Source organism: Capsella rubella, unplaced genomic scaffold (assembly GCF_000375325.1).
Source record: "Capsella rubella cultivar Monte Gargano unplaced genomic scaffold, Caprub1_0 scaffold_1, whole genome shotgun sequence".
Classification (NCBI taxonomy): domain Eukaryota; kingdom Viridiplantae; phylum Streptophyta; class Magnoliopsida; order Brassicales; family Brassicaceae; genus Capsella; species Capsella rubella.
Genome location: NW_006238923.1, coordinates 6,828,053 through 6,842,650, shown reverse-complemented (window position 1 = coordinate 6,842,650; position 14,598 = coordinate 6,828,053). Strand labels below are relative to the sequence as shown.

The 14,598-nt window shown below is 39.9% G+C and overlaps 6 protein-coding genes across 7 annotated transcripts; 3 read left to right on the top strand and 3 right to left on the bottom strand.

The window, feature by feature from the left end:
• Window positions 1-111: 111 nt before the first annotated feature.
• Window positions 112-1,939, bottom strand: LOC17898331 (purine permease 14). The gene is made up of 2 exons (XM_006304948.2): window positions 1,534-1,939; window positions 112-1,442 (listed from the first exon to the last, which is right to left on the bottom strand). Exons 1-2 carry the CDS (start codon window positions 1,574-1,576, stop codon window positions 304-306), a joined length of 1,182 nt encoding a protein of 393 aa, XP_006305010.1. The 5' UTR covers window positions 1,577-1,939; the 3' UTR covers window positions 112-303.
• Window positions 1,940-3,028: 1,089 nt separating this feature from the next.
• On the bottom strand, window positions 3,029-4,221 carry LOC111832501 (lon protease). The gene has a single exon (XM_023789116.1). The coding sequence runs from the start codon at window positions 4,121-4,123 to the stop codon at window positions 3,290-3,292; it is 834 nt and encodes a 277-aa protein (XP_023644884.1). The 5' UTR covers window positions 4,124-4,221; the 3' UTR covers window positions 3,029-3,289.
• Window positions 4,222-4,398: 177 nt separating this feature from the next.
• LOC17899694 (thioredoxin H4) lies at window positions 4,399-5,678 on the top strand. Its single transcript, XM_023789117.1, has 4 exons — window positions 4,399-4,446; window positions 4,559-4,659; window positions 5,146-5,271; window positions 5,382-5,678. The coding sequence occupies exons 2-4, from the start codon at window positions 4,570-4,572 to the stop codon at window positions 5,523-5,525; spliced, it is 360 nt and encodes a 119-aa protein (XP_023644885.1). The 5' UTR covers window positions 4,399-4,446; window positions 4,559-4,569; the 3' UTR covers window positions 5,526-5,678.
• A 190-nt stretch (window positions 5,679-5,868) lies between these two features.
• On the top strand, window positions 5,869-8,725 carry LOC111832500 (pentatricopeptide repeat-containing protein At1g19720). Its single transcript, XM_023789113.1, has one exon. The coding sequence runs from the start codon at window positions 6,022-6,024 to the stop codon at window positions 8,704-8,706; it is 2,685 nt and encodes an 894-aa protein (XP_023644881.1). The 5' UTR covers window positions 5,869-6,021; the 3' UTR covers window positions 8,707-8,725.
• On the top strand, window positions 8,636-11,962 carry LOC17898554 (jacalin-related lectin 3). Of its 2 annotated transcripts, none has more exons than XM_023789115.1 (7): window positions 8,636-8,727; window positions 9,371-9,574; window positions 9,650-10,096; window positions 10,177-10,410; window positions 10,505-10,879; window positions 11,134-11,355; window positions 11,439-11,962. In XM_023789115.1, exons 2-7 carry the CDS (start codon window positions 9,440-9,442, stop codon window positions 11,736-11,738), a joined length of 1,713 nt encoding a protein of 570 aa, XP_023644883.1. In that variant the 5' UTR covers window positions 8,636-8,727; window positions 9,371-9,439; the 3' UTR covers window positions 11,739-11,962. The 2 variants fall into 2 exon arrangements, with proteins under 2 accessions (XP_023644883.1, XP_023644882.1); XM_023789114.1 differs by lacking the exon at window positions 8,636-8,727 and adding an exon at window positions 9,137-9,246.
• LOC17900090 lies at window positions 11,859-13,957 on the bottom strand. Its single transcript, XM_006306012.2, has 5 exons — window positions 13,524-13,957; window positions 13,293-13,435; window positions 12,940-13,211; window positions 12,691-12,845; window positions 11,859-12,583 (listed from the first exon to the last, which is right to left on the bottom strand). Exons 1-5 carry the CDS (start codon window positions 13,798-13,800, stop codon window positions 11,982-11,984), a joined length of 1,449 nt encoding a protein of 482 aa, XP_006306074.1. The 5' UTR covers window positions 13,801-13,957; the 3' UTR covers window positions 11,859-11,981.
• Between the last annotated feature and the right edge of the window lie 641 nt (window positions 13,958-14,598).

Sequence of the window (14,598 nt, the reverse complement as noted above, 5' to 3'; positions counted from 1 at the left end):
TGTTCTATAGATTTATGCAGTGGAGTCTCTAATATGGGCACAATCCAGGTTAGTTCACAAGTCGACAGTGCTCTTAAAACATACTATATAGGATTCCAATTTCCTGTCATATGATATTGAGTAACAAGGACCTTATATATAAATGGTTAATTTCATTGTAAAACATACAACATTACGAACAAAAAATTAAATCAATTTACATCTAAAACCGAAGCTGTTACACACTTACACTTAACAGTTTACACACAAATAAACAAATTAAAATATATGATTAAAACACACACAAAAAATTAAGGAAAAAACTTAATATGCCATACGATTCTCTTTATGAAGCCTAATGAAATAAGCGACGGCGCTCAAGACGGCTGTAACCAAGGCGATACCTTTGAAGACATCGAAATCATCATCCATGAAGTTGAAGAAGATCACCACAAGAACCGACACGATCGGCCACGTAATGACACTGATCACATTCGACAACACGCTCGAGACAGAGTAGACAAGTCCCACGATCCCAACCCAATATATCTGCCACGAAACAGCTTGACCGACCATAGCCATCACGTACGAACCTTCACCCTTGGAGAAACCATTCATTTCCCTCTTCAAATTGTGTTGCTCGCCGGCGATAAGCAGGCCCACGGCGGAGATGATCGTAGCGACGAGGGAGGAGAAGATTATGACTTCGAAAACAGAGGCAAAGCTTGGTTTTTTATTGGTCGATTCGGTGCGTTTGAAGATGTAATTGTCGTAGACGTTTTGGATGTTGCATAGGAGTAGAGAGAAGCAGATTCCGGCGAACAGAGCCGACCATGCGCCTCTAGCGTAGTTCTCCTCTGCTTCATCTGGCTCGCCGCCGAATGAAGAGGACAGAGTAAGAGCTCCGGTGACGATAGCTAAGATCACAGAGATAACAACCCATCGGTTGAATTTGTTTTTGTTGATGAAAGCTGCGAAGATGGGAGTGAAGAAGAGCTGTGTCGTGTAGATCAGAGTGAAAACACCAAACGGGATCTCGAGCTTTCCCATGGCTGAGAGTCTTCCTTGAACCGACATAACAATTCCGATACAAATGTAGATCACGGCTAAGGATTTCAAGTGGATTGAATCGGAAGTAATCGGAGGCTGTTGATGATGGTTGCGTTTGTTCTTTGTGATGAAGATGAAGAAAGGGATGAGAAGGAGAGGGAAACCAACGGTTTGGAGAAGAGCCTGAGTCCAAACGCCATCGTTTTGACGGTTTTCGTTGTATTCGCTTCGGTTGGTTTGGTCGTAGTAGAAGTTCTCGAGGAGTTTCGCTATGGATTGACCGATTATAACGAAGATGATCGAGATGGTGATCGTTGGCCAGTGGTTTGGTTTCCGGTTCGAAGTTTCGGTTTGGTTCATGCGTGCGGTTGAAGAATCACGCTCGATGTTGATTGGTATCTGCACAAATTGTTCTGCAAAAAGAGAAAAGATGAAATTAGAATCATTTCGGAAGAAGAAGAGATCAATAAAGGAGATATCTCATCCGGTTAGTACTATTATTACCTGGTGGCTTTGTCTGAAAAATTGGTTGTTGATTCTGAGCCATGGATTGGAACTGATTGATTGTTGTCGGAGATTCCAATCGATTTGAGTTCAATGAATGTCGGCGATTGAGTCTTGTTGTGATATTTTGAGTAGATGATGTGTTGTGGGATGAAGGAAAGAGAAGGGGAGATTATATATGGGCAACAAAAGTCTTCGCTGGCGGCGTAATGGACCTGTATTGGTCAATCAAGTGAGCTCATGTCTACGCGTCGTCGTTTTAAAAGTTGTTCCGCGTTGCTTCACTATCCAAAAAGTGTAAGTAATTAACCACTTCATTAAGTTATTCTTGTCTTCACAAGATCCAAGCAATAATCGTAAACTGATTGGAATATTCAGGATTTAACTGTTTACTCTCAATGAATATTCCGGATTCGATTTATGATCTGTGAGTTTATTAAGAAAATGGTCTAGCAATAGTTTATATTGACTTGTTTCGTTTCGTTTCGTTTCGTTAGCATTAACAAACAAGATGACGGGGTTGTCCAACATCCTACGTTTCGGAAAATTTAAACAAACACGGTGCCCAATTTGGCAGCTTACTACTTGCAATATGAATATGAATAATCTTAAATACGTGTCTCCTTTGTGACTTGATCTTTACAATATTATTACTTGATGGAAGCTTATGACTTTACAATCTTATACTTGATGCGAAGATTTCAATATATGATTATATTATGTGATGATTAAGATATGATCATTCATGGTGCGTGGTTATAATGAATTATAATCAATTTGTTTGCTGTAACTAAGCAAACTTTGAAATCAGATTAACATTGATCATTTGTTCAACCAAAATAAGAAGGGTTAAGAATCAATGAATCATACAAAGTCTCTTTAACAATAATCGATAATCGCCTCGTTTGACTATAAAAACGTCCCCACACTGTTTCTACGACGCTATACCCACTTCCACTAGAACGTAATCTTATTAAAAACTATATATAACCCATAGGCTCTCAAATACCCTGAAGTCTGAACCTTTTCAAATTACATATCTTAATACTAAACAAGTAAGCATGTCTTGACCAAAAAACTTAAGCAGCCAAAGTTTGTCGAAAGGGCATAGCTGAAGTAGGCATAATCTTAATATGTGTTAATAGATTCACAAAGGCAAAGCCACTAATCCTAACCTTCATGGATTACACATCTCTATCAGTTCTAGACATGTGTGTTTTGAATTCCCCTGTTCATCATCGGTATAACAGTTTCAGTACTAAAACGTTAGGGGGCACTGAATTTGAAACTGTGATCAAGCGAACTTCTAGCATAACATTTTCAATAACATGGCAACTCAAGAAGCAATGATATGGTACCAACTTGGTACTACCAAGAACCTTACTTGAATCAGTAGACCATTCTTTGATCCTAAGGAAAAACCCTATTCTCGATCAACCCAACATAATGATCCTATGATCATAGGAGGCAATTAAAAGATTTTGCACTGAAACTCTGATAAAGCAAGCATCTTTGGATACCATTTTGAAAATTAAGAACCATACTTGCATCACTAGACTATTCTTTTATCACAGAGCCAATAAAAGTAAAACCCTTTTTTCATGATCAATCCAACTATAACGATCCTATGGAAACATGTCCACCATCTAGTACCTAAGTGTCCGAAACTTTACACATTCTTCAAATATGATGTATCCAATAACTGAAAACATTAAAAAGAAAGAGAGACCAGAGATTTTCTAGGTACCAATATAAACTATGGCTGCGATGGGAAGACATCTTTCACAGCAGAAGCTGCGGTCAAGTAATTGAGTGTATTCCTAAGCGTCTCCCTCTCTCTCTTTAGCCTAGCCGCCGTATCCTCAAGCTCCAGCAACGCTTGCTGCTCCATTGGAGCTCCTTCAAACGTGCTTCCGACGAAGAAGGAGAACGGAGTCGGAAACTGATTCTTCCTCAAATCCTGTGATTCCTTATCCGGTTTCCCATTCAATCGATTCGACAATCGAATCACTTCTTTCATCAGCACCTCAACCTCATTCGCCAATTCGTCAAGATTCTCTTCACCGGACGGTCGATCTTCAAGCCACGTCACCTTCGCGACGAGGTAAGGTTTCGTGCGGACGAGATCCGTCACGCGGAACCGCTCCTGGCCTTTGCAGATTAGGAAGAATCGATCGTCGACGAGACGCTCGTGCTTCACGATCTCTCCGACGCATCCGATTCCAGCTGCGGAGCCTGACACGGCGTCGGAGTAGACGACGCCGAATCTGAGATCGGATTGGAGGAGCGTTTGCATCATGACTCGGTAACGGAACTCGAAGATCTGAAGCGGGATTGTTGCGCCGGGGAAGAGAACGAGAGGTAGCGGGAAGAGAGGGAGCTCGACGAGGTCATCTGATTTTGGTGGGTTCGCGTTGTGGTGCTTCTCGGAGAAGGAGGAAGATGAGCATCTGAAGGAGCTGAGCTTACAGCTACGACGGTTGAGGATACGGTACGTAGCTGGGAGATGCAGAGATTTAGGGGTGAAGGCGGAGAGATACGGCGGAGTTGATTTGAAGGAAGGAGATGAGACTGTGCTTGGAAGCGCCATTACAGTGAAAGGAAGAGAGGAACGATACAACTGATTAAGGTTTAGTGATATAATCTTATCTGTAGAGAAAAAAAAATATATTTCATCAGATATTTTATTTCATTCTTGTGGTTACAGATCGATTATTATTTTTTTTTGTTTGAAGAAAATATAAATAGGTGTTGAGGAGCGAATTCGAACTTGAGACACGAGAGACCAATGTGATGGAGCACTTTGGTATCGTGTGTAAGGTACAAACAAATGGTACATGCATGAGCCGTAAGCGAGCCACCGGTCCGGTCCAGCTGGATGCCAATTCGTAGTAACCGTGTATATATGCAGGGGTAATTATGTCAATATGTCTTTGTCATTTGGCTTTTTCACTAAGAGGCCGGCACGGAAGAAAAAAATAAAAAGTGTTGATCGGAGGATTTTGGTTTTACCTTGTTCCCTCAGGTATAGAAGAAATGGCGGCAGAAGAAGGACAAGTGATCGGTTGCCACGCGAACGATGTATGGACCGTTCAACTCGACAAAGCCAAAGAGTCCAACAAGCTGGTCACGCTTCTCTGTCTCCCCTTTTGTTTTCCTTCTATTTTTGATTTTTGGGAATTAGGGTTTTCGTTTCCAATGCCTGCGATTTGGTTTTAGTGGTGGTTTCGAAGAAAACATTTTAGGGGTTTTCTTTCAGTTCAGGTTATGTTTCGCCTTAAATATAGACATTTACACCGAGGTTTTGAATTTCGCCTAACGTAGAAATGATTTAAGGAGATCACAAGCTCACAACAATATTGTGGTGGAACCAAAACCTTTGGTTAGATATTCATCGTTTTAATGGGTGAAAAAATATCTGTATACTCTGTTTAGAGTGTCTTCCTTCTTCACTGACTTGTATTGTGTTACTATTTGACTGTTTTTTTTTTTTTTTTTTGTCTCATGTGTTGTGTTCTTTGTTTCGTTAATATAACCATTATGTTGAAATTTAATGTTGATGGCTTTAGGTAATTTAGTCTTCTAATGGTATTATAATGTCATTGTTTTCAGATTGTGATAGATTTCACTGCTTCATGGTGTCCACCATGCCGTCTGATTGCTCCAGTTTTCACCGATTTGGCTAAGAAGTTCATGTCGAGTGCAATCTTCTTCAAGGTGGATGTTGACGAACTTCAGGTGAAACCACACAAACAAACACACTTTCATAGCAATTAGGCTCTAAAGTTAATGCCGCAATTTGCACATACACTGACACATTCTATATATACTTATGCTGTGTTAACTAGAGTGTTGCTCAAGAGTTTGGTGTGGAGGCAATGCCAACCTTTGTGTTCATGAAAGCCGGCGAAGTTGTGGATAAGCTTGTTGGTGCGAGGAAAGACGATCTTCTGGCTACTATAGTGAAGCATACTGGTGTTGCCACTGCTTAACTCAGTTTGAGGCATAATAATATCTATAAGGTCCAGTTTGTTATCTTATGTTTCGCTAATCTTAATGGGGATATTGTAGATGGAGATATGAATAATGTAGAAGTTAGTTGATCTCTGACTGTTTTAAGTCTGCACTGATCTGTTGATGATGTTCTACCTCCGCAAACCACAAATTCTGTAATTTTTTTAAATCACCAAAACTGTAAACTCTCATCTGTGAGATGAAATCTCTTGAATTTTTTTTTGTGCGAACAGGCATGTGCCACGTGTTAAAATTTGATTGGAAAATAAAATCTTATCACTAAACGTTTCATATTTTTTGCCCAATGGAACACCATTTACCGAGGTTCTTCGTGCTTCCTTATCTTCTTCTTCGTTGAGCTTTAAACTCTTATTACTCTGTAATCTGTTGATTCTCGTTGGAGATTCAAAGCGGAAACAGAGATAAAGGAAAAGACTTTAGAGCTGTTTAAGTGAATAGCAGTATTTGTTGAAAATGGAGAAGCTCTTCATACCATCATTTCCCAAAACTTGTTTGAATTATCAGGTCCCAGCAAAGGTTGAGAATTCTCCTGACGTTAATCCAAAATCCAGAAAGAAAAATCTATCTTTCATGAAGAAGAAAGAACCCAATATCATCCCTGACGAGCAATTGGATTATCTGTGTAGAAATGGAAGTCTGCTCGAAGCTGAGAAAGCTCTCGACTCGTTGTTTCAACAAGGATCCAAGGTAAAACGAAGCACTTACCTCAACTTGTTGGAGGCGTGCATTGATTCTGGTTCTATCCATTTGGGTCGTATCCTTCATGCTCGGTTCGGTCTGTTTCCTGAACCTGACGTCTTTGTGGAGACTAAGCTGTTGAGCATGTATGCTAAATGTGGGTGCCTTGTTGATGCCCGTAAGGTGTTTGATTCTATGCGTGAGAGAAACCTTTATACATGGTCTGCCATGATTGGTGCTTACTCGAGGGAGAATCGGTGGAGAGAAGTCTCTAACCTCTTTCATTCGATGATGGAAGATGGAGTTTTGCCTGATGCTTTCTTGTTCCCCAAGATATTACAGGGATGTGCCAATTGTGGAGATGTTGAGACTGGGAAGTTGATTCATTCGGTGGTCATAAAACTCGGGATGAGTTCGTGTCTTCGTGTTAGTAACTCTATTTTAGCTGTGTATGCAAAATGTGGTGACTTGGATTCCGCTACAAAGTTTTTTAGACGCATGAAGGAGAGAGATGTGGTTGCTTGGAACTCTGTACTGTTAGCTTACTGCCAAAATGGTAAACATGAAGAAGCTGTACGGTTGGTAGAAGAGATGGAAAAAGAAGGAATAGCGCCAGGGTTAGTTACTTGGAACATATTGATTGGGGGTTATAACCAGCTAGGCAAATGTGAAGATGCAATGAATTTGATGCAGAAGATGGAGAGGTTTGGTTTAACTGCTGACGTGTTTACTTGGACAGCTATGATTTCGGGCTTGATTCATAATGGGATGAGGTTTCAGGCACTAGACATGTTTAGGAAGATGTTTTTAGCAGGTGTAGTGCCGAATGGAGTCACTATTATGAGTGCTGTATCGGCTTGTTCATGTTTAAAAGTTCTAAACCTGGGCTCAGAAGTTCACTCTGTTGCTGTGAAGATGGGTTTTATCGATGATGTGCTTGTGGGGAATTCTCTGGTTGATATGTATTCGAAGTGTGGAGAACTGGAAGATGCAAGAAAAGTTTTTGATTCGGTAAAGAATAAGGATGTATATACTTGGAACTCGATGATAACTGGGTATTGCCAAGCAGGCTATTGTGGCAAGGCTTATGAATTGTTTACAAAGATGCAAGATGCAAATGTAAGACCAAATATTATCACATGGAACACGATGATCTCAGGATATATTAAGAATGGAGACGAGGGTGAGGCTATGGACTTATTTCAGAGGATGGAAAAAGATGGAAAAGTTCAGCGGAATACTGCATCATGGAACCTAATTATTGCTGGTTACATACAAAACGGTAAAAAGGACGAGGCCTTGGAACTTTTTCGAAAAATGCAGTTCTCTCGTTTCATGCCAAATTCAGTTACAATTCTAAGCCTCTTACCTGCTTGTGCAAATCTTCTTGGGGCCAAAATGGTAAGAGAGATACACGGTTGTGTATTGCGGAGAAACCTAGATGCTATCCATGCTGTTAAAAACGCTTTAACAGATACTTACGCTAAGTCAGGGGATATAGGATACTCAAGAAGCATCTTCAAGGGTATGGAAACGAAAGATATCATAACTTGGAACTCGCTGATTGGAGGTTATGTTTTACATGGTAAATATGGTCCAGCTCTTGATCTTTTTAATCAAATGAAGACACAGGGTATCAAGCCAAACAGGGGAACTCTTTCAAGTATTATCCTTGCGCACGGTTTAATGGGAAATGTAGTTGAAGGAAAGAAAGTCTTCCACAGCATTGCGAATGATTACCATATTATTCCTGCTCTGGAACATTGTTCTGCTATGGTATCTTTGTACGGTCGATCCAACAGACTTGAAGAAGCTCTGCAGTTTATCCAGGAGATGAATATTCAATCAGAGACACCCATCTGGGAAAGTTTCTTAACTGGCTGCAGGATTCATGGTGATATTGACATGGCAATCCACGCAGCAGAGAACTTATTCTCCTTGGAACCTGAAAATCCGGTCTCTGAAAATATGGTTTCGCAGATCTATGCATTAGGTGCAAAACTTGGGAGATCACTAGAAGGAAAGAAGCCTAGGAGAGAGAACTTGCTGAAGAAACCTCTTGGGCAGAGCTGGATTGAAGTCAGAAATTTAATTCATACATTTACGACAGGTGATCGGTCGAAATTATGTACCGATGTGCTGTATCCCTGTGTGGAAAAAATGTGTAGGCTTGATAATAGAAGTGACCAATATAATGGAGAACTTTTGATTGATGAAGAGGGAAGGGAAGCAAGTTGTGGAATCCACAGCGAAAAGCTTGCCATGGCGTTTGGTCTCATTTCCTCATCGCGTGCACCTAAGACAACGATAAGGATCATAAAAAATCTTAGGATGTGCCGAGATTGCCATAATACTGCAAAGTACGTCTCTAGGAGATATGACTGTGACATTTTGTTGGACGACACAAAATGCTTACACCACTTTAAGAATGGAGATTGTTCCTGTAAAGATTATTGGTAGAGTGATTAACCAACCGCTAAGGTACCTCTTAATTTAATTTGAGCTGTCATTTAATCACGTGCTATATCATTCTCATATTTTGATTCTGCAGTTAGTAAGAGATTAGTTTGTTAGCAGCATGGGGTGAGTAAAATTAGTTAAGTTTAAAAGCTCCTAAAATCACATTGAAATCCTTTCTTTATATAATAAGAAATGTGCACCTGCTTGGGAACTTGACTGAATTCAAGAAGGTTCAGTAGTGGGTATTTTGTTATCTTGGGATGGGATGGGAAATATGATTCTTTGGAGAATATGATTCTTTTTTCCTTCCTTGACTTCCTTTGATAGTGGAAATCAGAATGAGTTGATTGTATAACGTGTATTCTGCAACTTTATCTAAGATATTCCAGAAAATCCCCAACCACTAACGTAACCTTTTCATCCAATATAAATTCATACCAAATGTCTAAGCTATGTGTTGCAGTAGTCAGCTATCTCTTCACTCGAACTTCTCACACTTGCTTTACTTCGAGTCTTTAGAGATCATCTTAGCTGAGGATGGTATTGGCATCATCTTTTGTTTAGCCTCATTCTTCAGTTTTTCTATAGAATATGAATTTTCAATACATATAAGCTGATATTGCAGCTATGATTATATGAGATTAACTTGAACTTGTTTCTGCAGAGTGTTGAATGCAAGCCTGCATCAGTTGGCCCATGGGGAGGCCAAAGTGGTCATGCCTGGGATGATGGAATGCACACCACAGTAAGGCAAATAATTATAGCCCATGGTTCTAGTATAGACTCTATACAAGTTGAATATGACAAAAACGGTAGCTCAGTTTGGTCTGAAAGACGTGGAGGAAAGGGAGGCAGGAAGTCTGATAAGGTATGATTAAGACTCTTTATTCTATAAATATTTTCTTAGTTATCAGAAATTAATCACCCTTCTCATGATGTGTAGGTCAAACTTGATTACCCACATGAGTATCTGATTTCAGTTAGTGGAACCTACGGTAGCTTTGATGCCTGGGGAAATATATGTGTCCGATCACTTACTCTTGAAAGTAACCACAGAAAATACGGGCCGTTTGGTGTTGAGTCAGGTACATTCTTCGCATTGCCAAAGTCAGGGACGAAGATTATTGGGTTCCACGGGAAGGCTGGTTGGTATACGGATGCCATTGGTGTTCACATTCAACCAATTCCTAAAGAGAATCATCCTTCGTCGAAAATCGTTTTGCACTCGCATCAAAATTTTCCTAATGGTGACAAGAAGCATGAGTACTCAGTGATACAAGGAAGTGTAGGGCAAAACTTTGATATAGTTGTTGCCCTCAGGCAGAAAGATCCAAATTTGCCTTCTTTCGAATCTCGTGATCATGCAGGTGCTGAGATCCCCAAACAAAAGGTAATTTCAAGACATCCAGGTTTTATCCGATTTTTTAGTTTCCTAACAAACTAACTAAATCGAATTTTTGTTTTCATCAGTTGGTGACAGATACTGAGAAGTCGCAGTCAAAAGTTGAAGGTGGTGCGAAAACATATGGACCATGGGGTGGGACAGGTGGTATCATGTTTGACGATGGTATTTATACCGGTATAAGACAAATCAATTTGTCACGCAGTGTCGGGGTTGTGTCGATGAAGGTCTGTTATGATTTTAGAGGACAGGCTGTGTGGGGAAGCAAGCATGGTGGCACGGGAGGATTCAGACATGATAAGGTGTGTAAATTTTAAACTTTTTTTTTGTTTTGCTTAAGCTAAATGACACTTCATATATCTAAGACTCTTTTTTTGGACGGAATGTAATTTGCAGATTGTATTTGATTACCCATCAGAGGTTTTAACACATGTAACGGGAACGTATGGACCGTTGATATATATGGGACCTAATGTGATAAAGTCACTGACTTTCCGCACTAACAAAGGGAAGCATGGACCTTTTGGAGAAGAACAAGGACCTTCTTTTACACATAAAATGGACGAGGGTAGAGTTGTTGGATTCCTTGGAAGAGAGGGTTTGTTTCTTGATTCCATTGGTGTTCATGTTATGGAATGCAAAATAAGTTCCCTTAAGCCATCATCTCCTCAGAGTGCAATTATTCCTTATAATAACTCTGGCACTGTGGAAATCGAAAATTCCCCGTGGGCTAATAAGCTAGTCCTTGCAGCAAACGGCCAAGGCGAAGAGGTAACTTGTAGATTCCATCACCATAGTATTTTCCGGTTGTTCAAATTTTGGTTTCTAGGATAGCATCCAGTAAAACAATTCTACTATGGGTTGGTTTATACGATTCCGGGTTTTAGTAGGGTATATCTTTTTGAAGACTTATCCAAATTAAGACTTGTTTGGTAATCATATTGTTCTTTTCAAGTTTGGTTGGTTTATCTGGATTGAAGACCCTAATAGCAGACTACTTGTTGTATTTTAAATAATTTTCACAGGTTGAGCGTGGAGTCGTCAAAGAACCAACACCAAGCGGGCCTGGACCATGGGGAGGCCAAGGAGGTCAATCGTGGGACGATGGAGTATTTTCAGGGATCAAGCAGATATTTGTGACGAGAGGAAATGATTCTATCTCTTCAATACAAGTAGAGTACGATAGAAATGGACAATCTGTTTGGTCCACTAAACATGGTGGTAACAATGGAGTCGCCACACACAGGGTAAACAACAATTCCTTCTTCTCTCTTAATAAAAGCCATTATGCATCACAACCATTTCTAATGCTCTCAAATCTGTGCTGCAGATTAAACTTGAGTATCCAAACGAAACCCTCACCTGCATTTCAGGGTTTTATGGACCACTGAACAATTCAGACAGATCAAATGTCGTCAAGTCACTGAGTTTCTTCACGAGCCGTGGGAAGTACGGTCCATACGGTGAAGAAAACGGGACGTTTTTCTCTTCGACTACAACACAAGGAAAAGTGCTGGGGTTCCATGGAAGGAGTAGCTGTAACTTGGACGCCATCGGAGTTCATATGCAGCATTGGCTTGGCAACAATAAGCCGTACTATAGCAGGGCTAGCTGTTTCAAGCTCTTCTGATAGTCTGATAATCTTCACTGCGCAAAACAAGAACTCATCTCACCTCGTATGGTTCAATTCAACAGACGCTTACACTTTATCTATCAAGAGTTATAAATATGGTCCATTTGACGCACTGAGTTTTCTTTCAAATTAATAATAATACTTGTTTCTATAAACAGAATAACTACAAAAAATTTATGGAAACAGAAGAGTGTGTATTGTAAAATGAAGTAACATTGGCATTTCCTTGCTAAAATATGTCTAATGATCTGAATTTGTTGTTCGTGAGTGAATTTTCGCATGTTGCAACACTTCTCTGAGAACGGAAGCTATTCGATGAGACATATGATGTTCCAAAAACATCTCTTTTACTCTCTCATACCCTTTTTCCCCCATTGTCCTCCTCATATCCATATTCGTCGCCAGCTTCACAATGTTTGCGGCAAGAGGTAAAACCCCATCTTTACCAGCGTTGTGTAACAAACCGGTTGTTCTGTTCACTACAATCTCCATTGTCCCTCCTGCTGCAGTACCAAGTACCGGAAGCTTAAAAGCCATGGCTTCAATTGTTATTCTACCGAAGCATTCTCCTCTGGCTTGGGAGTTTTGGACAAGGACATCAATGGCTGCTAAATATGGTGCTACTTTCATTGTTTTGTTAACAAAATGGACAACCTTCTGAAGTTTCCTCCCTTGGACAAAGTTGCGTAGCTCTGTCTCGAATTTAGTTTGTGCACTCATGTCGCTTCCTACAACCACTGCATGTATTGTTGGTACCTGAAGTTTCTTAGTCTCTTTGATTATATTAAGACTTTCATGGAAGGCTCGGAGGAACAGATCTTGGCCTTTCCCACGAGATACACCTGCGATAAGAGAAGCACCAGTCGAAACGTAATTAAGTACATTTTGAGTCTTTAGAAGATTATGATTCTTGAACTAAGGAAGAAAAATAATGTATGAGATGACTTACTATTAATAATGCCAAATAGTATGTCTTCATTCCGCACTCCAAGAGATTCTCGAACTTGTTCACGGAGAACTTTCTTGGCGAAACTATCTTCCGCTACTTCCATCAATTCCTTGCTATTCCCTAGGTGCACGACATAAGTTTTAGGCATTTTAATCCTGTGTTACAACAGTTAAAGAATACACACTGTTAAGCTTGTATCTTTTAATTGCAAACCGAAATGTCATAAGATGAAGTGCATAGTGAACAGACCCTAAGCGATCATGAGTTCTGTTCTTCCAGTATTCAGCAGTGGCGTGCGAATCAATCATAGCGCCTGCAACAAAAGGAAGGTGCTTGACTAAATCTGGTTTGAAATAGTGACCTCTCATCTCATGAATCCACCAGAGAATTTTAGGAAGAACTTTGGGAACATTGTCCTTAAGAACTGGATCAAGCCATTTTCCAGCAACAGCAGTATTCAAAACAACCAAATCAGACTTAAGTGCTATATCTATGGCTTTCTGGCTCTTTGCTGAGATGACCTGAAGGATTCAAAAAGATTGATCAGTAACAATTATGATACGAAGAAACCAATGGAGATGGAGGTTAGCTAAATTTTGAACCTGCACCCCTCGATCCAACATCTTGTGTTCCAAAACCTTGATCACTTCATCAGCTTCAACTGGTTTCTGATTCGTGATCCAAACAACTTCACAATCAACTCCTCTCAACAAAAACGCTAGTTCCATTAACAGTAAAGGTCCACCTAAATTCATACAAAATCATCACTTCAGTTCTAGAAACAACTCACTGGAGAATCCAAGAGGGAATAGAGAAACGAGCCAAAACCTCACCTGAGAGCGAGAGTTCATGAGAAACAAGCAAAACGAGCTTCGATTTCATGAAACCAAGAGGATTCATCGATCCCGAAACCGATCGGATCTTAACGTCACTGCTCTGATCCTTGTCCACAACTAATCTGCCGCACATCTTTCCACTAACAGAGCAGGAATCAAAGGTAGATCTCACGAGAATCATTCCCACGGTCGATACAGATAAAACCAACAGAATCATCAATGGCCATCTCTTCTTCTGCAATGTTGCCCACACATTCGGCGATGGCTTCCCCATTGTATCCTCTGAATCACATCATAGGGTTTCCACAGTCACAATTGATCTCCGAAATTTCAAGGATCTGTCCTCAGTGAAGTAGTAGAAAGCTACAAAAAAAAATCGAGAGGAAGAAGATGGAGCACCACTGTCAGAGGAGAGCTTTGTTAATTGGAAAAAGCGCTAATCAGTGTTGTTGTTGTTGACTCCTTCCAGAACTTCGCAATTCACGTCGTTTTTGGTATTCAGAAGGAAAGTGTTTGCCGTTTTCTTTAGCGGGCACTTTATTCGCGCGATAAGACGACAGGTTATAATGGGCTTAAGAGGCCTTTTCTCTTTTTTAATCATCCCTAAAAGGCCTAAACTCCTGGATCAAATCCTCCTTATTGAAACCAAAAAACAAACATTTCTGTCACACGCATATTGAGAGAAGTTTAAAATATTAATTAAGCAAATTAAAATTAGTTTAAAAGTTTAGTTGTTTTTTGCAGGTCGGGATCGGATTAGATTTGGTGAAACACGAGTTTGGTTTGGTTTTGTTTTGTTTTAATAATGGTGAGAGCATAATGATTAATGACAGTTTCCAACAATATTTGATCCATGGCCATGGGGAAAATAAATGTTATAAACATGAATTTTAGTGGTGATGATCCGTCGTCATATATGGTCCAACAATATATGTGTGGCAATAAATAGATTTATACTTTTTGTTACACGGCCATGACTTGTGGCTATTTATTATAAAGTTTTTATTTTTATTTTTTTGGATATCAATGTAATTAATATATTTGACAATTTGCATGAATTATACTCTCTCTT

Excerpts from the sequence above, each read along its gene's own strand:
- LOC17898331 (XM_006304948.2), bottom strand. The coding sequence starts at position 1,576 with ATGGCTCAGAATCAACAACCAATTTTTCAGACAAAGCCACCAG. Across the intron at positions 1,443-1,533 it reads TTTTCAGACAAAGCCACCAG|AACAATTTGTGCAGATACCA; the intron begins GTAATAATAGTA and ends CTCTTTTTGCAG.
- LOC111832501 (XM_023789116.1), bottom strand. The coding sequence starts at position 4,123 with ATGGCGCTTCCAAGCACAGTCTCATCTCCTTCCTTCAAATCAACTCCG.
- LOC17899694 (XM_023789117.1), top strand. The coding sequence starts at position 4,570 with ATGGCGGCAGAAGAAGGACAAGTGATCGGTTGCCACGCGAACGATGTA. Across the intron at positions 4,660-5,145 it reads CCAAAGAGTCCAACAAGCTG|ATTGTGATAGATTTCACTGC; the intron begins GTCACGCTTCTC and ends CATTGTTTTCAG. Across the intron at positions 5,272-5,381 it reads TGGATGTTGACGAACTTCAG|AGTGTTGCTCAAGAGTTTGG; the intron begins GTGAAACCACAC and ends TGTGTTAACTAG.
- LOC111832500 (XM_023789113.1), top strand. The coding sequence starts at position 6,022 with ATGGAGAAGCTCTTCATACCATCATTTCCCAAAACTTGTTTGAATTAT.
- LOC17898554 (XM_023789114.1), top strand. Across the intron at positions 10,097-10,176 it reads CTGAGATCCCCAAACAAAAG|TTGGTGACAGATACTGAGAA; the intron begins GTAATTTCAAGA and ends TGTTTTCATCAG. Across the intron at positions 11,356-11,438 it reads ATGGAGTCGCCACACACAGG|ATTAAACTTGAGTATCCAAA; the intron begins GTAAACAACAAT and ends TCTGTGCTGCAG.
- LOC17900090 (XM_006306012.2), bottom strand. The coding sequence starts at position 13,800 with ATGGGGAAGCCATCGCCGAATGTGTGGGCAACATTGCAGAAGAAGAGA. Across the intron at positions 13,212-13,292 it reads TGTTGGATCGAGGGGTGCAG|GTCATCTCAGCAAAGAGCCA; the intron begins GTTCAAAATTTA and ends TGAATCCTTCAG. Across the intron at positions 12,584-12,690 it reads ACTATTTGGCATTATTAATA|GTGTATCTCGTGGGAAAGGC; the intron begins GTAAGTCATCTC and ends CTCTTATCGCAG.